This window comes from Dermacentor albipictus, chromosome 1, assembly GCF_038994185.2.
Source record: "Dermacentor albipictus isolate Rhodes 1998 colony chromosome 1, USDA_Dalb.pri_finalv2, whole genome shotgun sequence".
In the NCBI taxonomy this organism is placed as follows: domain Eukaryota; kingdom Metazoa; phylum Arthropoda; class Arachnida; order Ixodida; family Ixodidae; genus Dermacentor; species Dermacentor albipictus.
In genome coordinates, this window is record NC_091821.1 from 486,803,176 (window position 1) to 486,830,460 (window position 27,285).

Here is a 27,285-nt window from a genome sequence, read left to right on the forward strand (position 1 = left end):
ACGTGCAGAGGTGAGGTTAAATGTTATTTATAGCTCTCATCATGGGGTTGAACATGGTTGCGTGACATAATGGACACTTCAAAAGTTGAACAGCTTGGTGTCGTGAGGTTTTTGACAAATGAAGATGTTTCCCCAAAAGAAATTATTCGCCGTATGGCTGCCATATGCGTTGAACATTGCGTTTCATTGGCGCCTAACAAGCGTTGTAGCAAACTGTTCAAAGAAGCACATGAAAGTTACAAAGACGATCCATGGCCGGGCCAAAGTCACCGTGAAATCACCCCCAATACAATTAAAAAGGCCGTGGTTGCTCAGTGGCTATGGTGTTGGCTATGGCTGCTGAGCACGAGGTCGCGCGATTGAATCCCGGTCACGGCGGCTGCATTTCGATGGAGGCGAAATTCGACAAACACCCGTGTACTTAGATTTATGTGCACGTCAAAGAACCCCAGATGAGGGTGACGACTTTTTGTCTGCAATTGTGAAGGGGATGACTCATGGTGCCCCTACTACTAGCCTGAAACACTACGGCAAATCTTACAGTGGAAACATTTGAATCTACCACTCCCAAGGAAAACAAAGGCCGTCAGTTATGCCTGAAAAGCGTTGACTTCTTTTTAGATCGTTAGGGGCCACTATTGATTGAATTTTCTAAACCTGGAGAGACTCTAAATCGTTTCAGATATTGTGAAAGATCGGATCGGCTGCGTGTCGCAATTAAGAACAAACGACGTGGAAAATTGAGCATTGGGGACATCTTGCTTCACGACATTGCCCGTTCCCGCGTCGCTGATGTGGTTAATACAAAACTGGCAAAGTTCAAGTGGGAAACGCTGCAACATCCCTCATGCAGCCCAGACCTGTTGCCTTGCGTCTTCCACATTTGGTGAAATTTGAAGAAACTGCTCAAGGAAACCAGATTCGTGTCGGAAAATGACGTGTAGTCATTTACAGATTTTTGAGGCAGCAACCCAAGGAGTTTTATGAGACGGGAATTACGCGACTCGTTAGTAGGACAAGTGTCTAAATACTCATGCTGACTACTTTTATTTAAAGTACCCCGTTTGTCATATATTGGCATTGGCTCACTTTCGTTTGACTCGCCCTCGTATATGTTGCAGAACTCCTGCTTTTTATATGTGCTCTCTGTTGCGACTGTAATTTCGGAGCAAGTACTCGCAATGTACTACCGGTGACAGCTGCTCCTGCGCAATACATTCTAACAAAGGAAAACGTCATTGAGATTTTCCCCTGGTCGTTGCATATGTACAAAAATGTAAACAAGGTTGTTGAATGACAGATTATATATATATATATATATATATATATATATATATATATATATATATATATATATATATATATATATATATATATATATATATATATATATAATGTCAGGCCGAGCTGCAAAGTGAGCCCCCCCCGAACGAAATTTCTGGCTACGCCACTGCGTGCAACTTTAAACTTGCCTGTTCAGTTCGCTTCGGCGGATGGCGTAATCAAATGCCCAATTTCCTGGTTTCTTCTTTTCAGATGATATTGGCCCCCTAGAGTACTTATAGGGCACTGATTAGCGCCATGTATATATATATATGTATATATATATATATATACATATATAATAACATATACATATAATAAGATATATATATATATATATATATATATATATATATATATATATATATATATATATATATATTACAACTGGGTTGGTCGACTAGCAGCTCTAGTTCTCGCTCTGCAGCGCTAGGCGGGAGGAAGTCGGTGCTAGTGAAGCGGGCAAGCACACGCTCCTCGTCGTCGTCTTCGTTTTCGCCGGCAACATTCCCACTGCCCAAAGCCTTCAGTACCATCACTCCCAACCGAAAGAGTAGCCTGCTGGCGACCTAAGGACAAGAGAACACAGGGGGGTCATGACGCCGCTTTAGCCAGGATACGTGCACAATTTCCTGGCCACGACGACGCTAGTTGCAAGACGCTCACATTGGCTCGATGAGGTAGTTTAGAGCAGATGTTTGTTTCCGTACCCGATAAGGACCGTCGTACTTGGAGAGCCGCCTGGAGCAAAGGCCTGGAGTAGTAGAGGGCACCCACAACCAGACCAGCGAGCCAGGGGCAAATCACGTAGCCGTAGTGGATGAATCGTGGCGACGCTTTTGGCGCCACTGGTCGTGGGGTGTGAGCGGACGAGCGAGCTGGCGACCTTCTTCGGCGTGTGCAGTCGCTCTAGAAACAGCCGTCGAATAAGAAGAATCTTGTTGGTAAGGTAGAATCGGGTCCATAGTGCACGAAGGTTCGTGTCTGTAAAGGAGAAAAAAAAAGAGGGAGAACCCAGTGGTGGTTTGCGTGGTAGTATTGTATGCGTAGGTGACGAAAGGGAGGCAGAATGCGATCCCAATTCGAGTGGTGAGATGAAATATACATGGCCAACATGTCGCCAAGGGTGCGGTGAAAACGCTCGGTCATCCCATTAGTTTGAGGATGATATGCCGTGGTAGCGCGGTGAATGATGCTGCACTCCATTAGCAATGCTGAAATGACGTCGAAGAGGAAAACACGAACGTGGTCGCTCCGCTATTCTCGAGGTGCAGCATGGCTTGAAATCAGGTTTTGAAGGATAAAACTAGCGACGTTTTTTGCTGTGGGAGATGCTAGGGCTGACGTTTCAGCGGATCACATGAGGCGGTCGAAATCAAGAATAACCCAGCGGTTGGCGCTTCGAATGTTGGCAAGTGCACTGTATAGGTCAATGCCGACGCGGTCGTACGCTCACGCGGGACATCGTAAAGGTTGCAAGGGGCCGGCGGCATGTTGGGGGGGGGGGGGGGGGGCGTTTGGAGTCGTTTGCATATGTGGCATTACTGTACCTACTGGCGAACGAAACGGTATGTACTGCGCCAGTGGTATCGAAGCTGGAGGCGAGCATGTCTTCAACACACCAGAGTGGCCGCATTGTGGGTCGTCGTGCAACGTGGCGCAGATCTCGGAGCGAATTTGTGGGGGTATACGAAGCAACCACTTGTGGCCGCTCGAATTGTAGTTGCGGGGGGTACAGCAGGTTATGCGGAATGATGAAGTGCGCGCCTTGGCGACGGAGCGTCTGAGAGCTCAGCGCTGGTGTATGGCTAGACAAGACAAGAAGTCAATAAGCGAAGATAGCCACGGCTCCTTGCGCTGCTCTGATGGCATGTCTGAAATTTTGAGGGCGAAGGCACCACAGATGGAAATAGACGAGAGGACAGGACGAGGAGGCAAGGGAGACCGGGATAGAGCGTCTGCGCCTGAATGCTTTCTGCCTGAGCGATAAACAACGCGGTTGACATACTCTTGTAGGCGCAATGCCTAACAGGCGAGCCGACCAGTTGGATATTTTAGTGAAGATAACCAGCATAGGGCGTGATGGTCGGTGACGATGCCAAATGGACGCCCATACACGTAAGGGCGAAATTTGCCGAAAGCCCAAATGATGGCGAGACATTTCTTCTCAGTAACCGAGTAGTTCGCCTCAGCTTTGTTTCTGGAGGTGAGGTGAGAACGCGTCGCAGTTCTTGGAATGCGTCATGGCAAGCTGAGGACCAGGCCGATATTTCAGAACCCCCCGTGAGAAGCTGCGTCAAGGGGGCGATGAAAGAGGTCAAGTTACGCATGAAGCTTCGGAAATACGAGCATAGGCCGTTGAAGCAGCGAAGCTCCTTCATGGTGGTTGGTGTAGGGAACTCGGATACGGCGCTGAGTTCCGAGGGGTCCTGGAGGATACCGCCTTATGAAACTACATCGCCGGCGTGCGAGCCCTGAAGTGGCAATTCTTCAAATTTAGTTGCAGTCCAATGTAGTTGCAGTCCTGCAAGGACTTGCTCGTGGCAGTTGAGGTGCAACGCAAAGTGGGTGGATAAAGACACAATGTCATCTAAATAAGAGAGGCACGTTTTCCACTTCAGCCCTGGAAGAATGGCGTGTATCATTCGCTCGATAGTGGCCGGCACGTTATAAAGGCCGAATGGCATGACAGTCAATTTTATAGCCGATCAGGTGTTAGAAAGCCTGTCTTTTCGCGATAGACCTCTCCCATTGGCACTTGCTCGTGCGCAGAGCACGGAATTATTTATTTATTTCGGTTATTTTCCTGGCCCGAAGGCATAACAGAAAGGAGTGGTAAATGAAAAAAACACAGTAGATGATTATACTATAATTGGTATTACAAAACTGCAGAAAATGGAACAGTCTTGAAGTTATGAACATCTGAAATGGCAGCGATGGACCTAGGAAGGTCGTTTCAGTGAGCCCTGGCCTTAGGAATAAAAGAGCCATGATATTCTTGTTTTAAGAAATGGAACACCAACTTTGAACAGGTGATCGATACGGGATGAAAGGTATGAAGGGCGACTAATAAGATGATCTTTTAATAGTGGGTTGTGGTGATACAGCCTGTGGAAAAGACATAGTCTAAAACATTTACGGCGCAATGAAAGGCCCGGTAAAGTAAGTGTGTTTTTCATGGAAGCAATGCTGGCGTAACGGGAATAGTTAGATACGATGAAAGGTGCTGCGTGATGCTGGGTGGATTCTAGTGTGTTTATCAGTGTAATTTGATACAGATCCCATATTGCGTATGCATATTGTAGCTTTGGTCGTACTAATGTTTTGTAGAGGGTAAGCTTGCTCGGCATAGACTCAGCAGAGAAATTTTGATGCAAGTATCCAAGAAACCTGTTAGCGTTATCAGTGACGTGTTTGATGTGCGTATGCCATGATAAGTTACGTGAAATATGAACACCAAGGTATTTATATGAGTTGACGGATTCAAGAGATGTATCGTGAAGTAAGTAAGCATGCCTGTTGTCAGTGTTAATGTGGCCCGATACATCCATTGTAACAGTCTCAGAAGAGAACAGCAATTTACAATAGGTAGCGAGGCTCTGGAAGTGGTAAGGGAATAGATCTACTTAGGGAAGGTAGTGACGGCGGATCCGGATCATGAGGCGGAAATAATCAGAAGAATAAAAATGGGCTGGGGTGCATTTGGCAGGCATTCTCAGATCATGAACAGCAGGTTGCCATTATCCCTCAAGAGAAAAGTGTATAATAGCTGTGTCTTACCAGTACTCGCCTACGGGGCAGAAACCTGGAGGCTTACGAAAAGGGTTGTACTCAAATAGAGGATGACGCAACGAGCTATGGAAAGAAGAAGGATTACTGATTATGATTATTGAGTTATTGACATCTTAGTTGAAATCAAGAAAAAGAACTGGCCATGGGCAGGACATGTAATGAGAAGCGAAGATAACCGATGGTCATTAAGGGTTACGGACTGGATTCCAAGGGAAGGGAAGCGTAGCAGGGGGCGGCAGAAAGTTAGGTGGGAGGATGAGATTAAGAAGTTTGCAGGGACGACATGGCCACAATTTGTACATGACTGGCATTGTTGGAGAAGTATGGGAGAGGCCTTTGCCCTGCAGCGGGCGTAAAAAGGTTGATGATGATGATGATGATGACATCCATTGTAGTACATTTATTAACGTTGAGTCGCTAGAGCCATTGATCGCACCAGTTGGATATGCTTCTAAGATGGTCTTGAAGCTTATCAGAATCAGTGTGGTTAGTTATTTTGCGATAAATGACACAGTCGTCGGCGAAAAGCCTGATAGATGAATGGGAAATGCATTTAGTATGGTCGTTTATGTAAATCAGGGAAAGCAGAAATCCCAGCATCGATCCCTGTGGTACACCCCATGTTACGGAAGTGCGAGAGGATGAACGTTCATTAGCCGAAACGTACTGGGTTCGATGCGACAGAAAGCTTTTAATCCAGTTTAGTACATTAGGGTCGATGTTATGCATGCTAAGTTTAAGAATGAGGAGATCAGGTGAAACAGCGTCGAAAGCTTTTGCAAAGTCCAAATTCATGCAGCCTACATCGAAGCCCACGTCAGTATGGGTAAATAGGTCATTAGTAAAACATTTGAGTTGCGTTTCACATGAAACTGTTTTCCTGAAACCGTGTTGTTCAGTCGAAAAGAAGAAATTAGACTCAAGGAAATCAATCGAATGAGAATGTAGAATATGCTCCAATATTTTGCATAGTATACTTGTCAGTGATGTAGGACGATAGTTATGAGGGGGAATGAGTGTTGCATGATTTAGGGACCAGAACAACCTTGCCAACCCTACAATCGCTCGGAAGTACCGAAGAGCTTAGAGACTGGGAAAAGAGCATCGAAAGCATAATGAAAATATCATCATCATCATCATCATCATCATCAGCCTAGTTACGCCCACTGCAGGGCAAAGGCCTCTCCCATACTTCTCCAACTACCCCGGTCATGTATTAATAGGCAGGTTGCGAACGTAGTTCCCGCGCCTACTAGGGCGCCCCTCGCGGCGGCGAGCACGGAACCGGCAGGATACGACCGGCCCGCTTGCGTTCGGAACGCCTCTCTGTGCACTGTTTCGCGCGTAGCTGTTGCATTTTCTGAGCAAGGACGAAGTGCAACCCCAGCTGTCGCGTAGCGGGTTGCAACAGCACGTACACCAACTCACGAGGGACAAAGTTTTACGGGTTTCCAAGCCGACCGTATGAAGCAGAACAGCGTCAACATGGATAGCGCTCGTCCGACGGCATAAGGTGTTTTATGTTCCGGCGTTATGCCAAGTGCGTTAAGGCTGAATGCTTTGCTTTTACAGCAATGATGGCAGAAACAGAACACCTGCAGTGCGTACAAGGATATGCAGAAAACAAAGTAGTTTGTTCCCACACTGTACCGCAGTAAAGCTGTGGAACTCTTTCCCAATCCTCTCTCATTCAAACAGCGAGGGCTCGCTGAGAGATTTGAGAAAAGGTTGCAGCTGTTTGAGCTGGCATACACCCTTCTGCGCCCAGCTTATCAACTAAGGGGCAGTTGAGATCACCAAAATTTTCGACGACGTGGTTTATTGGAACCCCCTTTGCACGCACTGAAAAATCGCAACATAAAAGTATCGCGCTTCCAGTAACTTGGGTGAAAATATTTTGCCAGCGTAGTCTAACACAACTGGAAAGTTCTCCTCCTTTTTTGTGTGTTTGGGGAGAGCAACGTTAGAATACCTTGGGAGGTCTTACGAGTCGTTCGTACGCCCCACGTTCTTGAGTAAGATGTTTTAGATTAGTATTTGCCGTCCTGTATGTACAGGGAAACTACCGCGGCGTCCTTGCACTTCCCTGCGATGCCAGCGCGGCAATCGCAGCTCCCCGCTAGGATTTGTCTGCTGTCGCCGATCTTCAAGAATCAATGTCGCCTATAATTTCATGCGTCCACACCCTAGATAACGAAGTAACTTACAAACATTGTTTAACTGCGCGAACAGACGGACCTCAGAGACAGCATGGGACAAGGACGGGCGCTGACTTGCAACTAATGTTTATTCCACAACGACCACATATGAGTACACCCGTGGCATACACTACAGCGCGTGCGCGAAAAAAAAGAAAAGATAAAAGAAAAGAAAAACCTTGTATATGCAAAACGCGACGTAGCTAGCAGTAGTAAAGGCAAGGAGCAGAAGACCAGGACTCAAGAAGAACACAAACGACAGGACCGGTCCTGTCGTTTGTGTCCTTCTTGAGTCCTGGTCTTCTGTACACAAACGACAGGACCGGCCCTGTCGTTTGTGTTCTTCTTCTTGAGTCCTGGTCTTCTGCGCCTTGCCTTTACTACTTCAAGCATGAACCAACTAGCTCAAGCAAGAATTTTACGCGACCTAGCTACGCTCGTCAATAAATCTCATCTCACTGTTGTGTATATAAACTGAGGTGTCCCTGACACAGTCTTGTCCCTTCTTTCTAATATGGCACGCCTCGAGTACCTCTCTGGCTCGGCTATCTCGGCAGCGGCACAAAAAAAAAGTTGTGGAATAAACTTTAGCTGCAAGTCTGCGCCCGTCGTTGTCCCATGCTGTCTCTGTGGTCCGTTTGTTCGCGCAGTTAAACAATGTTCGCTGATATGTACCAACTCGCCCAACAATAAGTTCTTGGAAGTAACTTACGCTGAGCTTCACGCTTCTCGCTGGTGCGTTATTTTTCGTTTGCGGAATACACATAGCAGTCACTTCCGATCAGTGCGAGTTCAACACTTCCCCACGCCGTAGACGTGCCCCACTTCAAATAGACAACTTCCTTTCTCTAAATTCTTTTCACGAAAAAAGCTGTGAAGATGTTGTAATTCCCGAAACCCGGTTAAAATTAATATCGGCACGCTGTTTCGCGCCATCGCTACCGTTTGACAGGGCGCCAAACACGCAGCGCGAGCTGCTGACGCCGTGAGTAATCCTACCGCATTCGCGCAACTGTTCGTCAGATGGCGCTAGGGGTCGGAAAGACAGGGCGCCGTCTAGCACTTGCAACGTGCCCATTGTGGCCATGTTGTCCCTGCAAACGTCTTAATGTCATCCGCCCACCGAACTTTCGCCGCCCCCTGCTACGCTTCCCTTCCCTTGGAATCAAGTTCGTAACCCTTGGTGACCATCGGTTATCTTCCCTCCTCATTACATGTCCGGCCTTATGCCCATTTCTTTTTCTTCATTTCAACTAAGATGTCGTTTACCCGCGTTTGTTGCCTCACCCAATCTGCTCTTTTCTTATCCCTTAACGTTACACGCATCATTCTTCTTTCCATAGCTCGCTGCGTCGTCCTCAAATTCAGCAGAACCCTTTTCGTAAGCCTCCAGGTTTCTGCCGCATATGTGAGTACTGGTAACACACAACTGTTATACACTTTCCTTTTGAGGGATAGTGGCAACCTGCTGTTCATGATTTGAGAATGCCTGCCAAACGCACCCCAACCCATTCTTATTCTTCTGGCTATTTCAGTCTCATGATCCGGATCCGTGGTCACGACCTGCCCTAAGTAAATGTATTCCCTTACCACTTCCAGTGCTTCGCTACCTATCGTAAACTGATGTTCTCTTCCGAGACTGTTAAACAATACTTTAGTTTTCTGCAGATTAATTTTCAGACCCACCCTTCTGCTTTGCCTCGCCAGGTCAGTGAGCATGCATTGCAATTGGTCTCTTGAGTTACTAAGCAAGGCAATATCATCAGCGAATCGCAAGTTGCTAAGGTATTCTCCATCAACTTTTATGCCCAATTCTTCCCACTCCAGGCCTCTGAATACCTTCTGTAAACATGCTGTGAATAGCACTGGAGATATCGTATCTCCCTGTCTGACGCTTTCTTTATAGGGATTTTGTTGCTTTCTTTGTGGGGGACTGCGGTGGCTGTGGAGCCGCTATAGATATCTTCCAGTATTTTTACATATGGCTCATCTACACCCTGATTCCGTAATGCCTCCATGACTGCGGAGGTTTCGACTGAAGCAAACGCTTTCTCGTAATCAATGAAAGCTATTTATAAGGGTTGGTTATATTCTGCACATTTCTCTATCACTTGATTGAGAGTGTGAATATGGTCTATTGTTGAGTAGCCTTTACGGAATCCTGCCTGGTGCTTTGGTTGACAGAAGTCTAAGGTGTTCCTGATTCTATTTGCGATTACCTTAGTAAATACTTTGTAGGCAACGGACAGTAAGCTGATCGGTCTATAATTTTTCAAGTCTTTGGCGTCTTCTTTCTTTTGGATTAGGATGATGTTAGCGTTCTTCCAAGATTCCGGTACGCTCGAGGTTATGAGGCATTGCGTATACAGGGTGGCCAGTTTCTCTAGAACAATCTGACCACCATCCTTCAACAAATCTGCTGTTACCTGATCCTCCCCAGCTGCCTTCCCCCTTTGCATAGCTCCTAAGGCTTTCTTTACTTCTTCTGGCGTTACCTGCGGGATTTCGAATTTCTCTAGGCTATTCTCTCTTCCACTATCGTCGTGGCTGCCACTGGTACTGTATAAATCTCTATAGAACTCCTCAGCCACTTGAACTATCTCATCCATATTAGTAACGATATTGCCGGCTTTGTCTCTTAACGCACACATCTGATTCTTGCCTATTCCTAGTTTCTTCTTCACTGTTTTTAGACTTCCTCCGTTCCTGAGAGCCTGTTCAATTCTATCCATATTATAGTTCCTGATGTCCGCTGTCTTACGCTTGTTGATTAACTTAGAAAGTTCTGCCAGTTGTATTCTAGCTGTAGGGTTAGAGGCTTTCATACATTAGCGTTTCTTGATCAGATCTTTCGTCTCCTGCGATAGCTTACTGGTTTCCTGTCTAACGGCGTTACCACCGACTTCTATTGCACACTCCTTAATGATGCCCATGAGATTGTCGTTCATTGCTTCAACACTAAGGTCCTCTTCCTGAGTTAAAGCTGAATACCTGTTCTGTAGCTTGATCCAGAATTCCTCTAGTTTCCCTCCTACCGCGAACTCATTGATTGGCTTCTTGTGTACCAGTTTCTTCCGATCCCTCCTCATGTCTAGGCTAATTCAAGTTCTTACCATCCTATGGTCACTGCAGGGTACCTTGCCGAGCACTTCTACATCTTGTATGATGCCAGGGTTCGCGCAGAGTATGAAGTCGACTTCATTTTTAGTCTCACCATTCGGGCTCCTCCACGTCCACTTTCAACTAACCCGCTTGCGGAAAAAGGTATTCATTATCCGCAAGTTATTCTCTTCTGCAAACTCTACTAATGATTCTCCTCTGCTACTCCTAGAGCCTATGCCATATTCCCCCACTGACTTGTCTCCAGCCTGCTTCTTGCCTACCGTGGCATTGAAGTCGCCCATCAGTATAGTGTATTTTGTATTGACTTTACCCATCGCCGATTCTACGTCTTCATAAAAGCTTTCGACTTCTTAATAATAATATTTGGGGTTCTACGTGCCAAAACCACTTTCTGATTACGAGGCACGCCGTAGTGGAGGACTCCGGAAATTTTGACCACCTGGGGTTTTTTAACGTGCACCTAAATATAAGCACACGGGTGTTTTCGCATTTCGCCCCCATCGAAATGCGGCCGCCGTAGCCGGGATTCGATCCCGCGACCTCGTGCTCAGCAGCCCAACACCATAGCCACTGAGCAACCACGGCGGGTTTTCGACTTCTTGGTCATCATGACTGCATGTAGGGGCATAGACTTGCACCACCTTCAATTTGTACCTCTTATTAAGTTTCACAACAAGACCTGCCACCCTCTCGTTAATGCTATAGAATTCCTGTATGTTACCAGCTATTTCCTTATTAATCAGGAATCCGACTCCTAGTTCTCGTCTCTCCGCTAAGCCCCGGTAACACAGTACATGCCCGCTTTTTTAGCACTGTATATGCTTCTTTTGTCCTCCTAACCTCACTGAGCCCTATTATATCCCATTTACTACCCTCTAATTCCTCCAATAACACTGCTAGACTCGCCTCACTAGATAGCGTTCTAACGTTAAACGTTGCCAGGTTCAGATTCCAATGGCGGCCTGTCCGGAGCCAGGTATTAGCACTCTCTGCAGCGTCACAGATCTGACCGCCGCCGTGGTCAGTTGCTTCGCGGCTGCTGCGGACTGAGGGCCGGGGTTTGATTGTTATCTTCATATGGGAGGTTGTGGCCAAGTACTTCTCCAGGGTGGCCAATCCTGCTTTGGTGAGAGAGCGCGTTACCGGTTCTGGTCGCCGGGATCAGGCCGCACTCCAGACCTGTTTGTGCTATTTTCTCAACACACGGGGTTTTTTTTGTATTTTCCGGTGGAGGATTGCGCGGCACCGGGATTTGAATCACGGTCCTTTTGCACTAGAAACGGATACTATACCGTCCCCGCAGGAGTTAAATTAAATAAATTATGGGGTTTTACGTGACAAAACCACTTTCTGATTATGGTTCAGTAATTTTAAGCATTTTACAGTTGATTCAATCTTCACCTGATGAAGACAGTTTCAGGTTTTCAGTCAACTTTTGGACGCCGACCCAATATATATATCAATGGAGTTCATTGGTAAAGAAGAGCATTCAGTTACCGACGGTAGAGTGGCAGGAGCACATTTGTGAAAAACAGAAGGAAATACATCATTCAAAACGGAACGGCACTGGTTCGGAGGGATCGCGACATTGTCAGAAAGGGCTAGTTGGATTGTTTGCCTTCTTTCCCACCAACAATATTCCAGAATGTACGGGGATTAGACTGCAAGAGTGATGGGGGGATCTTTTTTGCATTTGTAATATCAATAGTATGTTCTGCGTAATTGCAATTATGTGTTGCCAAGGTTCGGGAAGGTAAGTTCCTTTGGCGCGACGAAAAATACGCTTATTTTGGTTGCGTAGACGGCATAGAATTAAACTATGGGCAAGCAGTATTCGAAACAATCTTTCTTTTTGGCACATAGCGATATGTTAGTGTTAGCAGTTTGTTGTGCAATGACCAGTTCTCGTCAACGGTACGTTCCAAAAGGTTGACTGTGTAGTCAGTAATGAATGATTCTAGTTCATTTGTAATGGTTGTGGTATCGGTGGCATTGTAATCACAAAGTTTTAATTACATATGTTTGGAAAATTGAAACCACCTTGTAAGAACAAATGTGATTTTCGGTATCGAACAACTAGTTTGTTAAGGACATCATGAAGGTCAGTGAAGAAATTGGTAGTCGAGGATGGGGACCCATAACACGCGCAAAAGATTAGTTCGCCAGTGGGAAAAGCAGCATGAGTGCAAGCTATTTCTAATGGCGAGTCAATGGAAATAGTGAAGGAATGCATTGCAAAGCTCACGGCAATCAGTACATCTGATTGTACAATCAGATGTACAATCAATGAGTACGGACGTGAAGATCATGACGGCTTCCATGCTCAGATAATGAAGACTGTTGTCAGCTGCTTGTAGCGGTGGATCCAGCAGGAAATTCGATATAGATCTAGACGGAGCACACGTGTTACACGTTGACAACCATGAGCCGAAAACAGCAAGCTGCACAAGAAAGCAGGAAGAAGAGCTTAGCAGCGACCGCATGGTAGCTGCTCTCCCGTGCCCACTCTCCAGCAAGGAGAAGAATTACTCTCCCTGTAGACGGTCCCAGACATCGTCAATGCATGGCAGGGGATATACATATTTGCACGTTATTCGGTTAAGGCCGCGATAGTCCACGCAGAACCATATAGAGCCATCTCTTTTTTTAAACTAGGACAACCGGTGATGCCCAGGGACTGTTAGAGGGCTGGATGAGGCCACGCTCCAGAACGCCATCAACCTGCTGGTCGATGATCCGGCGTTCAGCGGCCGACACATGAAACGGACACTGGCGCAGTGACGTTTGTTGGCCGGCGTCGATACGGTGATCGACTGCAGATGCTCAGCCGAATGATTGTCGGCCAATGTCAAATGAGGCACGAAAAGGCTGGAGGAGCTTGATCATTTCTGTGTGCTGCGCAGGCGTGAGTTCTACGTCGATGGAAGGAGAAAAGACGTCCTCAGGGCCATCGGTCACTGTGAGATGAGGGACGTCACAAATCGGAAGTGATGCCGTACCACCAAACATGGTAGCCAGTAGAACGTAATCGAAAGCTTCAGAGGCACGCAGGCACTCGCCGCGGAGTAGGGATGATGGGCAGGTGGACGGATTGCACACGTAAAGGGCAGCAGAAGTGTCGCAAAAAATGACGACAGCAAACGGAAGCAGAAAGATCCGGCGGCGTGAATAAGTGGCCGGCGGCATAAACAAAAGAGATGAGTTCGCAGCAGAGTTATATGACACAGTGACAAGAGCGGCGGAAAAAAGTGCGATATCTATGTCAGAGGCGGCAACAACTTTAGGAGCATAATGGTCGTCAGGGTCGAAGCACGGCACTGATAACGTAAGTTCGGCCCGAGCGCAGTCGACAAGAGCTTGATTGACTGATAGAAAATTCCATCCAAAGATAACGTCGTGCGAGGGACCAGATAAGACGACCAATTTGACAACATACATAGAGTTTTGAATGACGAAATGGGCTGTGCACGATGCTGAAGGCTGAATGCAATGAAGGGCCGTCGTACGCAGAGAAAGCGAGGTAAGGGTAATGGCCACTTTGTTTAAATTGCGGCAAAGCTTCTCACTAATAATAGCAACGGCGGCTCCGGTGTCAATAAGTGCGTGTGCAATCACGCCGTCTGCGGACAGTTCAGTTTCATTTGCCGGGGGAGAATTAGACGTTGAAATGTTCGAGGTAAATGCAGTTCACACCTCTGGAACCGTGACTGTTAGTTTCTCTCTCGAGTTGCAGGGCTGGGTCTGCGGACCATGGGAGTAATGGATGGGTGACGGGAGAAAAGCGGCCGGCTGTAAGGCTAGTCCAGATTGTTTAGATGGGTGATTACAAGGAAGTCGAGAAGGCTCGTAGCTCGGGGCGCCCCCACTAACAGGTAAACGGAAGCTGCGACTTCGACAGAATCGTGCTACGTGGTCCGTAAAATGGTAGGGATAGATATTGGCCAGTTATTAGGTGTTCGCCACGGGCTGAGGAGAGGGAACTCCAGCGGCCGAGAAAGGTACGAGACTCAGACGCGAAGGTGGCGGCGGCACGTGGAAGGTGCCGTTGCCCCGGTAGGCGTCACGCGCGCGGAGAAGCGTAAGGCCGGGCGACAATGTCAGCGTACGTTAGCGGTCCAGCAGCAGGCTCCGGAAGAGGGCCAGGTGGAAGCGCCGCGGCAGCTGGCGTCTCAATGACGTGACGAAGCGAAGGAGCCAATGTGGTCAACGGCTTGGGTGCGCTAGTCGCCACAGAGAGTTGGCGTGTGACTTCCTGGCGGATGAACTGCTTTATCTCCGGCATTAAAACAGAGATGTCGATAGTGTCGTGGCCAAACCTCAAGGAAGATGCATACGTGGTGTCCTGCTGAAGCACGCTGCTTTCGCAGCTCGCCGTACTGCTGACAGAGCTGCATGACCTCGGCAATCGTCCGGGCACTCTTCGTGACGAACATCTGAAAGCCGTGGGCACTAATGCATTTAATGGCGTGCTTGGTGTCAGCTTCGTCCATAGATGAGGTGACACGTTTGCAGAGCTAGATCACGTCGTCAGTGTATCTGGTGAAGTTCCCGTCCTGGCGTTGCGCTTGAACACGCAAGCGCTGAGCAGCACGACGCCGGTGAAAAGCGGGACGGCCGAAGATCTCTAAAATAGTTGTCGTGAAAGCCGACCATGGAGGTGGTAAGGTTGCAGTCACGATTACGGAACCATGGGTTTGCCACGTCAGTCAACACATTTGTGAGCTTGGCACGGCCGTCGCACATATTATAGGCGCTTACATGGTTAAATTCGGCGAGCCCGTCTTCGACGTTGTGGTCGCCTCTGCCGCTAAGTATAGCAGTATCGCGCTGCCGGATGATGCCAGAGCAGACGATGGTCGGGGACATGGGAGGAGCAACCTGGGACGGTCCCGGATCAGCCATTTCAGTAGCTGATGGCAGCGTCTGACTGCAGAGTTCTAGCATGTATGAGAGAAACCCAGCTCTTCCACCAAATACAACGGGGGTGTTCACCTAGCAGAACTAGTTCTTGGTTTGCAGCGGTAGGCGGAAGCAAGACGGTTCTAGCAAAACGGACAAGCAAACACTTCTCATCCCCGTCTTATTTTCCACCAGCACCATTCCCACTGCCCAATGCCTTCAGTATTCAATATATATATATATATATATATATATATATATATATATATATATATATATATATATATATAAGATATAAGATATAAGATAAGTACACGTGTCAATATATATATATATATATATATATATATATATATATATATATATATATATTGACACGTGTACTTATCTTTATCGGGCGACCACGTTGCGCCGCATAACAAATGTTATCGCACAGCTCAGGACGCGCCTACATGTATGCGAGGTTTCTGGAAAGTTGCCGATGCTTCTATCCGCTGTATGTTGTCGCCGAACCTTGTGTTATCTGATTTCATCGCCTGGCGCGAATGGTGTAGAACATTGTGGAAGGCATGCGAGTCCCAGCGATTAGTGTGGAACATTCGACGATTGATGTAGAAAAGCCGATGCGCTTGATCCGTTGATCAGAATTTCGACCATCGCCGACCGTGTTCGCCGCTATCGTTGGGCTATAAGTGTAGCCTGTTTTTGCGGGCACAGGTTCGCCCAATAAAAGTTAGTTTTCTTTTTAACAGCATTGCTACTGTGTTCTTCAACGTCACCACCACGCGACATCTGGTGGAGGTGCTTTTCGTTCATGTACCGGACACCCCGACAAGCCGTGATCCAAGCCCGGACCGCAAAGAGAACACCAATGTAATCCCGGACGATCGAGAAAGCCGCCGTCTTCAACAGCTGGCACCGGAGCATGGACTTCTACCTGAGAAGACCAAGAAGATTGTGGCCAAGGCAAGCCCAATGGACGCCCCAGCGTCCGCCATCGTGCTGCAGCAGGCCAGAGAGACTCCGACGTTCCGCGGTTCAACATTCGAGAATACGGAAACCTAACTTGAGACGTATAAGAGGGTCGCTGCTTTTAACAGCTGGAACAGCGACGACAAACTGCGACATGTCTTCGCATGGACGTGGTTCGAGAACCAAGAAGCCACCTTAACGAGGTGGGGCCTTTTCCGAAGCGGCTTCCTGCAGACCTTCACAAGCGTCGTACGCCAAGAACGAGCCCAATCACTACTAGAGACCAGAGTGCAGCTGCCTAATGAAACCACCGCGATCTTTAGAGAAGAAATGAGCCGCCTATTCCGTCACGCCGACCCGGAAATCTCCGAGGAAAACAAAGTCCGCCTACTGATTATAACGTATGGTAGTTCGAGTTTTGAGACTAATTACGGCCGATTCTGTTGGGAACACACGCACATTTATTTCAACGAAACTGCAGCCATCTTGGAAGCTCCCTTGAACCCCAGGGTTGCCTTCCTTCATTCCAAAGAGTGCCCTACATGGACACTACATCATCCCCTCAGGGAAGGAAAAATCAGTTTTGCTTAAACACGAAGTCTTTCAGGTGCCTAGGTCGTTGCCTGGATCGTTGGGGGTACCGCTGTGAGACGGTCTTGGGAGCTGCTGATATGGCTTGGCTAGGAGTAGCTATGCTGGGCGTTGGAAAGTCACTGTTAATTGGCACAGCTTCATCATCCAGATATGGCATGTCGGTCGGGTCCTGATGTCGTTCCACTTGAACTGTGCTTGCATCTTTGAAGAAACTTGAGTTGCGACAAATCGACACTGCATCTCTGGATGCTGTGATTCTGGAGCCATTGACTTTGGTGATTGTGTATGGGTGTGGGTCATATTAAGGCGAAACCTTGTTTGACCTGTCCTGTTTACAGAGGACTTGTTGTCCCACACACAGCTGGTTGTTACTCGTATGCCTCCGAGTGTCGACATACCACTTGTTGTATGCTTTTCTTTTAGTGTCATTCTGTCTGGCCTCATACTGAGCCGAGTTGTGAGTACCAGCGACAAGTGTCGGTAGAAGATTCTTCATGGGTCTCCCAAACAGAAGTTCAAACGGAGATTTTCCTGTGGAACTATGGGGTGTGGACCTAAAAGCCAGGAGGAACGACTGAAGCTCATTAGTCCAATCCAAGTGGCTGACACGACTTGCGAGTATAGACTTCTTGAGGGTGCGCATGAATCTTTCTGCTTCCCCATTAGCCTCTGGCCACCGTGGAGTGATGCGGTGATGCTTGAACCCGAGCTCACTGGCGAACTCTGCAAAACTCTCACTTTGAAATGGTGAGCCATTGTCTGACTTTACAACTTCTGGACAGCCGAACTGAGCGAAAACAGTGCGCAGTTGCTTGATGACTGTAGGTGCTGCAAGAGTGTGTAGGATGCTAACAAGTGGGTACTTGGAGAAATCATCCACCACTACCATGGCATACTTGCCATCAGGGAAAGGGCCAGCATAATCTAATGACAGTTCAGTCCATGGGCCTCGAGGCAGCTCCTGGATTGGCAAGGGATCTCGATGGTGTACTGGTGTGTTTGCTTGGCACGCCAGGCAACTCTTAACAGTCTGGTGCACCAAAGAGTCTATCCCTGGAAACCACACTTTCTCACGCAACAGCTGTTTTGTCTTGACAATGCCTTGGTGTCCTCGATGTGCAAGATGTACTGCCTTAGTGTGAAGTTGTGCTGGTAGTACTATCCGCGTGCCTCCTAACACAAGGCCTTCTTTGGAAACTGACAGTTCTGTCGCAACGCGAGAGAAGGGCATCAGAGTTGTGGTCTTCCAATCTTTGCTTTGCTGGGGTTGCTTTAGGGCTTTCTTGAGCGAGTTCATCACCCGGTCAGCGAGCGTTGCTTCGGTTACCTACTCTCTGGTCATGGCACGAGGCAGGCTATGAGACACAATGAAGTTCACGTACTGTTCGGCGACAGACTCCATGCACCGATATGGTGACGTGGAGTTTACTGGGTGTCGGGACAAGTAGTCAGATGGGTTACTTGGACCACTAGTGTGTTGCACTTCATAGGCGTATTGTTGAATTCGAAGTGCCAAACGCTCCTGCCGTGCTGAAGGCAGGGAGCGAGGGTTGCTGAGAATGCTGACCAATGGCTTGTGGTCTGTCAGTAGGCGGAATGCTGTCCCATACAAGTAGATGTGAAAATGCTCAATTCCCCACACCACGGCCAGCATTTCCCGTTCAATTTGAGAGTAGCGTGCCTCCACAGGAGAAAGAGCACGGCTCCCATATGCTACCACTCTGGTTTCACTTCTGGATGTCTGCGTGAGAATGGCACCAAGGCCATGAGGAGCAGCATCTACAATGAGTGTGATGTTCTTTCCTGGATCGAAGTAGGCGAGAGTTGTGGCCTCGGAAAGCTTTCTCTTCAGTTCGTCCAGGGCGTCTTGCTGTATGTCTGTCCAACACCAGTCCTCTCCTTTGGCCGTGAGTTTCCTGAGTGGTTGGGTGAGGTGGGCCAAGTTGGGTATGAACCGACCACAGTAGTTAACAAGCCCGAGGAGACTCTTCACTTCAGTGGCGCTGGAAGGTGGTGACGCACCCAAGATCGCAGACACCTTAGTGGGGTCCGGTTGCACACCATTGCTGGAGAACACATGCCCGAAAAATGTAAGTTCCTGTTGGTAGAACTTGCATTTCTTGACGTTCAGTGTGAGGCCACTTGCAAGTAGGCATTCCAATGTGGCCTTCAAAACCTTATCATTTTCTTTCTTAGTCTTTCCATATACCAATATGTCATCGCTTACGTTGAGCACGTTGGGGATGTTAGTTAGAACCTGACGGATGGTGTCCTGAAACACTTCGTCTGCCGAGTTGATTCCGAAGTTGAAACTCTTGTATCGGAAGAGCCCAGCATGTGTGGAGAAAGTGGTGATCACACGGGATGATGCGTCAAGTTCTAGTTGGTGGTACCCGTCTATCAGATCGAGTTTAGAGAATAAGATGGAGCCGTTCAGAGCAACAAAGATGTCGTCCACTGTGAGTGTGACGTGTCTCTCACGCTGGATAGCTTGGTTGGCACAGCGCATGTCAACACACATTCGAATGTGCTCAGGGTCATGTGGCTTCGGTACTGCGACAATTGGTGATACCCAGGGGGTTGGTCTTTCAGTCTCTTCGATTATGCCAAGGGACTGTAGCCTTTCGAGCTCTTTTTCCAGTGGCTTTCGCATAGAGAAGAGAATGCGTCTGTGAGGTTGGGCTACTGGTTGGACACTGGGGTCAACATGGAGGTGCACCTGGAAGTCCTTTAGACAGCCCACTCCCTTGAAGAGGTCTGGGTAGGCCATCCTCGGATCCAGTATGTTGGTAACATCTCCCACACTATACGTGATCTCGACTAGTCCTAGACGGGAAGCTGCAGAGAAACTGAGCAGTGGTGCACAGTCTCTAGACACAACGTGGAGAGTTTCATGGCTGCTGCTCTCCTTGTAGGTCATGACAACATCAAGCTTTCCAAGTAGCGGTAAAGGAGAACTTGCCCCATAAGCAAATACTTTCTTGGATGTCTTGGACAGCGTTTCCTTGCTTAGACGATTTTTTAAGCTGTTCGAACCGACGACAGACACGGTAGTGCCAGTATCAATTGTAAAACGGACGTCCTCGCCATCGAGTTTGACGTCCACCTGTGGAGATCCCGTGACTGCGTGACAGTGAGAGGAGGTCATGAAAACGTGTTCATCACTGTCAGGGCTGCGGTCGCGCACGACTGCGTATACGGCTTTGTGTGCTGAATGACACACACTAGCAAAGTGTCCAGTTTTGTGACACGCAGTACACCGTTTGCCGAGAGCGGGGCAACTAGAGCGTCCCTTACTGTGAGGCCATGGTTTTCCGCAGTTGTAACATGTCGCGTTTGCCCGTTGATGGCGCGGAGGCTCACGAGTCCGTGACGGCTCTTTCCCATGGTGCTTCGGCTGATGAGGTCGCGAGGTGCGCTCGGAGTTTACTGCAAGTGTAGACGCTGACGCCGACTTTTCCTTACACTGCCGGCTTTCTTGCTCGATCACGGAGATGTCGTGCTCGACCTCTTCATGTAACCTGCCTTGTTTGAGAATTCCTTGCAAGTCGAGGTCATGCTGCATGGCATACCGGCGTAGACGTGTCGACGTTGTAGACAGCAATATTTGATTCTTGATTTCGGTGTCGTCATCGGCGAAAGCACAGTGCCTAACAAGCTGTCGTAGCCTGGCGTAAAATGCGTCGAGCGACTGGTTTTCCATTTGCTTGGCTTGACGGAAGCGGTAAACCTCGAAGGTAGTGTTTACTCGGGGTGCGAAATAGTCATCGAGCTTCCTACGTGCTGCGGTGTAGAGAGGGGTTGCGTTACTGGAGCCACCGGTGCTTGAAATGGTAGACGCAGCTGCGGCTGCGGGAGGAACGGGTAGTGCACAGTATATGTCATACACTTCTTCCGCCACGTAGTGTAGTAGTATGGCCGTCTTCCGGGCATCGGCTGTGATACCGCAGGCTACGATGAAGTTTTCGAAGCGTTTCACCCACTTCAACCACTCGGTGCCGACGTTGTTGGCGTCAGTGGCACGCGCGTCGAAGAAAGGGAACGATGGAAGCATGTTGTGCGCCATATCGCAAAGTAGAAGCTTCGACAATGTGTGTTTGTATCTTCGTTCTGCTTAAAATCGTTGCTTGGCAGCCTTCGCGAAGTTCAGACGCATCTTCGTCGCCATTGTAACGTATGGTAGTTCGAGTATTGAGACTGATTACGGCCGATTCTGTTGGGAACACACGCACATTTATTTCAACGAAACTGCAGCCATCTTGGAAGCTCCCTTGAACCCCAGGGTTGCCTTCCTTCATTCCAAAGAGGGCCATACATGGACACTACACTGATGCGTGGTGTAAAGGAGGAACTTTTAGCCGGAATGGTATGGAGCCCACCGAAGACCTTCGACGAGTTTCTTCGCGAGGCCACCAGCATCGAGAAGACACTACGCCGGAGTTGCGTCACTGGCCACCGACGACTTGCGCGAGACCATCCGAGCGGTTGTGCGGGAGGAACTACAGAAGCTGTTGCCTTCCTCACAGCCTCAAGTGGCTTCAATTGCCGACACCGTGCGCGAGGAGCTCCAACAACAAGTCGGAGTAGGCCCTGAATCGCCGCAGCCTCAGCCGCAAGTGATGACATACGCCGCTGTAGCCCACCGTCACCTTCCCCCTCCGCGCCCACGGCAGGGCCCAGTGACGACACAGTTCCGTCGTCCAACACCATCACCCCCGCCGCCAGCCCGCCAAGCCGTCACTTCAAGTGGCGTTCCAAGGAAGACTGACGTTTGGCGCGCCCCCGACTACCGTCCGCTTTGCTATCACTGCGGAGAAGCCGGGCACATCTACCGCCGATGCCCATACCGAGGGTTCGCCGTTAACGCGCCGCGACCACAGATTCGCGAACGACCTCGCGATATCGCCGGCTACCTCGCCGCCACTCAGTGGATCCCTCGACGACCATCCCGTTCGCCGCCACCAGGCCGCTACCTGTCACCGCAGCGCCGACCATACACCGGCCCAGCCCGTGGCCGCTCTGTGTGCCCATATCCAGAAAACTAAAAGCAGCAACCGGTGGAGGTGCGGTTGCTGTTCGTCGAAATGGCAAAGATCCTCCGCCACCAACGAAGACGACGAAGAGACCATCTCGACGACATAAAAACGACACGCCGCCGTCCCGACGAAGTCAGGAAGCCAAGACTACACCGACGAAAGACGACTTGACGACGGAACGTTCCAGCTTCAGTTCAATACGCGGTCGTGATCTGATGCCAGACAACGAACCACCAACCTGGACGTGCTTCTCGACGGACACGCAGTTACCGCCTTAGTGGGCACAGGGGCTGATTACTCCGTAATTAGGGGACACATCGCCGCCCAATTAAAGAAAGTTAAGAACGTATGGTAAAGCCCTCAAATTCGAACCACTGCAGGACACCTGATCACGCCTACTGGAATCTGCATGGCAAGAAGAACCATTCATGACAGGACTTACCCTGCCACCTTCGTTATCCTCCAACAGCTTTCACGAGACGTCATTCTCGGTATGGACTTCTTGAACCAACACGGCGCAATCATCGACCTGAAGTCGAAGTCAATGACGCTGTCGGAAGATAAAGCGCTACCGCCGGAGAGCCCTCGTAGTCACCACTCCTGGAGTGTGCTCGAAGATCAAGTAAGCATCCCGCCTCGCTGCAGAATTGTTATTTCGGTCGGCACCGAAATACCCGCTGACGTAGAGGGTGTCATCGAAGGCGACCAACGTCTGCTGCTAGACCGTGAAATTTGCGTCGCAAGAGGGATCGCTCGACTGCATGGAGGGAAAACTGAAGTGTTGCTGGCAAACTTCAGCCAGGAATTCAAGCACATCAACAAGGGCACGACGATCGCGTACATCGAGGAAATTCTGGAAACCAACAATGCGTTTGTCCTCTCGGATTCCACCGCATCTACCCTGACGACCATGGTTCCCGAACCAGACTACGACATTAATCCAAGTCTCCCCGTGATTAAGCAACAGCAGCTCAGAAGTCTGCTCCGACGATACAAAGGCAGCTTTTCGCCGTCATCGAGGATTCGACAAACACCAGTCGCCAAGCATCGCATAATCACCGAGGAGTGCGCTCGACCACTCCGCCAGAGCCCTTACCGAGTTTCACCACGAGAACGTGAATCTATAAGGCACCAAGTCGACGAAATGCTGCGCGACGACATCATCCAGCCGTCGACAAGCCCGTGGGCACCCCCTGTTGTCCTGGTGAAGAAAAAGGACGGAACCCTATGTTTCTGTGTCAGTTATCGTCGGCTGAACAAGAGCACACAGAAGGATGTATACCCCCTACCGCGGATAGACGACGCATTAGATCGGCTCTCCAGCACAAGATGCTTCTTATCGATGGATCTCAAGTCTGGCTACTGGCAAATAGAAATCGACAAAGGAGATCGCGAAAAGACCGCCTTCATCACGCCAGACGGCCTCTACGAGTTCAAGGTCATGCCATTCGGACTGTGCTCGGCGCGTGCAACGTTCCAGCGCGTCATGGACACGGCGTTAGCAGGATTGAAGTGGCAGACCTGTCTTGTTTACTTGCACGACGTCGTCGTCTTCGCTGGAAGTTTCGACGATCACCTTAGGCGGCTAGCGACAGTACTAGAGGCCACCAAATCATCAGGGCTCACTCTGAAGCCAGAGAACTGCCGCATCGCTTACGGTGAGCTTCTGTTCCTAGGCCACGTCATCAGCATCCTAGGCCACGTCATCAGACAGCTGCCATCGAAAAGTTCCCGCAGCCCATCTACAAGAAGGTGGTGCGAGAATTAGATAAATTTTACGATCGCCGTTTGCCTCCTTCCTCTAGTGTCTACCTTTCGAGAACGCAAACGCTTGAAGATGCACCGTCATTGTCTTTGCCCGTTGTTGTTCATTCGTCATAAAATAATTTATAGATTTGCGTTGTGCGTGTCCCAATCCCCCCCTCCTTTCATATTGCTTAATTAAGCTGTTACGCTATAAAGAAGTTCAGAAAAAGCATTCAGTAATGTTTACCAATGCGCCAGTTCTGAAAAGTCATACCGAAGTTGAGGTACTAAAAGCAATGCACTGATTGGAACAGTAGTGACGGTGACTGTTGCATAACATCGCAGAAGTGTAACAGGCTCCCGAGGTAACTATCATTACTAGGTGGTGCACCCTGAAGTTCCAAATGTATACAAAAATGCAGCTAGTATGATTAATACTTCTTATAAATTAGTGGTACCTACCACAAGGTTGATTTGTGTAACTCAACTCTTCGCGCAGTAACGTTGGCAAGGCGAAGTATGTCAGTATCATTTATGTCTGCTATTCTAGACGAATCCTGTAAGTGCATCGTGCTAGCCGATATACCACAGCAAAGAAGTAAGGGAAGGTTGCCTTACCTCAGACGACTTTATGGATCGAAATCTTAGACCATTAACCATGGCTAGGATTTCATGACGCGGCGTTTGAATTCTACACCTAAAGTCGTGAGAAGCGAGCTGCCGCAACAAATGGTGTTTACGGCTGAGTTTCAAAATAGCAGTTGGCTTTTTTGGCGAAGGGTTGGTGAACCCTCTTACTATAACCACTGCATAGTTCAAGGCTGCGCGAAGTGATATGGTGCACTGCACTCAACCGAACTGCATAATTAAAAAAAAAGAATTGAAATAATCTTGATAGATACGGTCGGCAGCATGCCGAGATGCTAAACCAAAATGAGATAGAAAAACAAGTTCGGAATGCGTTAACACAAATACACAAATTTTGATCTTTGCAACGTGGCTAATCTAAATTTATAATCCGCCCCGGCAAAGAAAGACTTAGCCATTTCTTCTGTCCCGCTTTATATGTGGAGATGTTTTGTGGGTTCTGTAGTATTGAGGTTTTTTCTCTATTATTTTTATTTCAGTAGTACCTAAATGCTTTCCCTGATGTCACAGGTTGTTGCCTGTGCCTGGAGATCAAATGCCCCGGTGTCCTACCGAAGAGCAGCGCAGTGTGTGCTTCTTGAAAACGCACAAGTGCGCCAGCTCGTCTGTGCAGAACATGCTGATGCGCTACGGCGAGAGCCATGGCCTCCGCTTCGTGCTTCCAAAGAGCGCGAACTACCTGGGTCATCCGGACCTCTTCAATCGTACGATGGCGTCAGGCAGGCCACCATTCGACATGCTCGTGCACCACGCGAGATTCTACGAGACGGAGATGCGTGCTGTGCTGACACAGCGGCCGCTCTTTGTCACCATCGTGCGGGAACCTGCCGCGCTATTCGAGTCTCTCTACTCCTACTATGGTCTAAAGGTGCGTTCCAAAACAGATCGAAAGAATTCACAGATTATGACTCCACCATGTTGGAACAAAAAAGGTAAACGGTTTCAACGAAAAGTGTGCGGTAACGGCGCAAAAATAAATATTGCGCACGAAATCAGAAAGCGTGCGTTTCACGTGCACTAACAACTTACTAGCACAGACAAGTACGTAAACTCAAGAAACGTTCACTTTCTACATAGACTGAAGTGAAATGACCATCTTATTAAGTTGGCCCTATAGGACGAGAGGACACATAATGCCTAAAATAAACTTCTTTGAGAACTTCAGATGTTATCATAAAACTGCATTTGAATTATTCCCTGTCATTACACTATTATTCATTATTCTGCAATATTATTGCTGAATAATGAGGATAAATGAGGTTGGGAAATTGGAAAAAAGAAGGGAAGTTAGAAGAAGGATTGGAATATGAAAACAAGAATGTTGTGCAGCCGTCACTAGCACCTGGGTCCTTCAATACATCTCTTCTTGAAAAGAATTGAGGAATACCGGTGACGCTTATCTGCAAAGGATTCCCAGGTGGGTTTTCCAGAGTAACAAATGGGCCGTGGACACGCTTGGAGGCCTGGTATGATATTGTCGCATTCCTGTGACTGATCGATACAGTAGCGACAACTGTTGATCACCTAACTTATTCCTACTTGGACACACTTTCGTCCAGCAGAACAAGGAACACTCAGGTACAACGAGAGCTGGGACCAAAGTTGGCGACCATTGGAAATATCATCGCGGGTCAAGGCGTGCTTTTATGCAATACTCGCCGAAGGTTCGAGCGGATTAGCTGGTGCAGGCGTGCCTTCCATAAATTAGTGGAGAACGTGCGTCGCGCCTACAGTCAGATTGCAAAACATTCAGTTACAACAGACACAACAGATAGAATCAACGATAACCATCGAGTAAGTTCGGAATAATGCAGTCGAGTCTAGCGCAGATAGATAACTTTAATTTGCTAGCGAGTGGAATCCAGTCCCGGAGAAAAAGATAAATGAGTACACACTTCAATGCCCCTCTTCTGAAAGCGACGTCCCGATGCTACGAACAAGAGAACGAAAAACGAAAGCACATGTAGTAAGAATAACAAGCACACAAAGAATCGAACTCCCTGAGTCGGTAAGCGCTGGTAGAACGGCCTAAGGTGCAGAACATGGGTTATTTTAGGTTGTGAGGGGCGCTGCTTTCACTGGGAAATGCTGTCTGGCACTACCTCAGTCGAGTACGCCAATACGTCGGATGATATTATATGGTCTAGGATAGAATCGCAAAAATTTCACGCTACATCTGTGTCGCTGCATCGGGGTCCTAGCAGAAAAAAACATATCCAGACTGGTACTCCATGGACCGTCGTCAAATATCATAGCGCCGGCTGTTGGCCCTGTGCTGATTCCTGATGAGTGGGCGGGCGAGCTGTCGGTCTGCTTCGGCGCGCTGGAGATAGGCGTCTTCGTTTGCAAGCCAGCTTGAACGGTTGGATCTGCGTTGTTTTTTTTAACTGCCATGTTGTAAGCGATGATTGCGTAAGCGACCGTGGTATCTATGTATTGTGCTGGAAGTCGACGTATATTGTAACAAGTGGGCGAGAGTTTCGTTAAGTTGTTCTCTAAGACCATTTGTCCACAGATGGTAGGCAGTTGTCCTCATGTGGCTTTGCTGGCTGTATTGCAGAATGGCTTGGAGATAGCTCTACTGCAGAGGCCATTACTCTGTCGCTGATAAGGAATTGAAGGTCACCATGTCGTAGCAGGATGTTCTCGACGATGAATTTCGCCACTTCGGTTGAAATAACCCTCAGGAGGCCTCTTGTTTCAGCTAAGCGGTAAGTTAGTCCGCAGCCACAATGACCCACTCATTCACGCACGTTGATGTTGGAAAAGGCCAAAATAAGTTCATTCCGATCTGTTGGAATCGTCGACAGTAAAGCACAATTGGGGTTCCTAAATAAAGTTTTCCTTCCTTCCTTCCTTCCTTCCCACTGACCTTGTTGGCGTTGTCTTGCGCCGCTGAGAGTCTCGGCATGTCTTGACGTAACGAATGACATCAATGACCGGGCGCGGCCAGT

At 48.5% G+C, this 27,285-nt stretch overlaps 1 protein-coding gene across 4 annotated transcripts in view; it reads left to right on the forward strand.

Moving 5' to 3' along the window:
• The window catches only part of LOC135912204 (galactosylceramide sulfotransferase-like), a 119,069-nt gene that overhangs the window by 51,982 nt on the left and 39,802 nt on the right, over positions 1-27,285 (forward strand). For 3 of the 4 annotated variants that reach the window (XM_070538169.1, XM_065444583.1, XM_070538170.1), the window contains exon 4: positions 24,842-25,199. In XM_070538169.1, the coding sequence (XP_070394270.1) occupies positions 24,842-25,199 (358 nt within the window). Of the gene's footprint in view, positions 1-4,420; positions 4,486-24,841; positions 25,200-27,285 lie in introns of those variants that run through there. The other variant, XM_065444591.1, reaches the window with a different exon arrangement.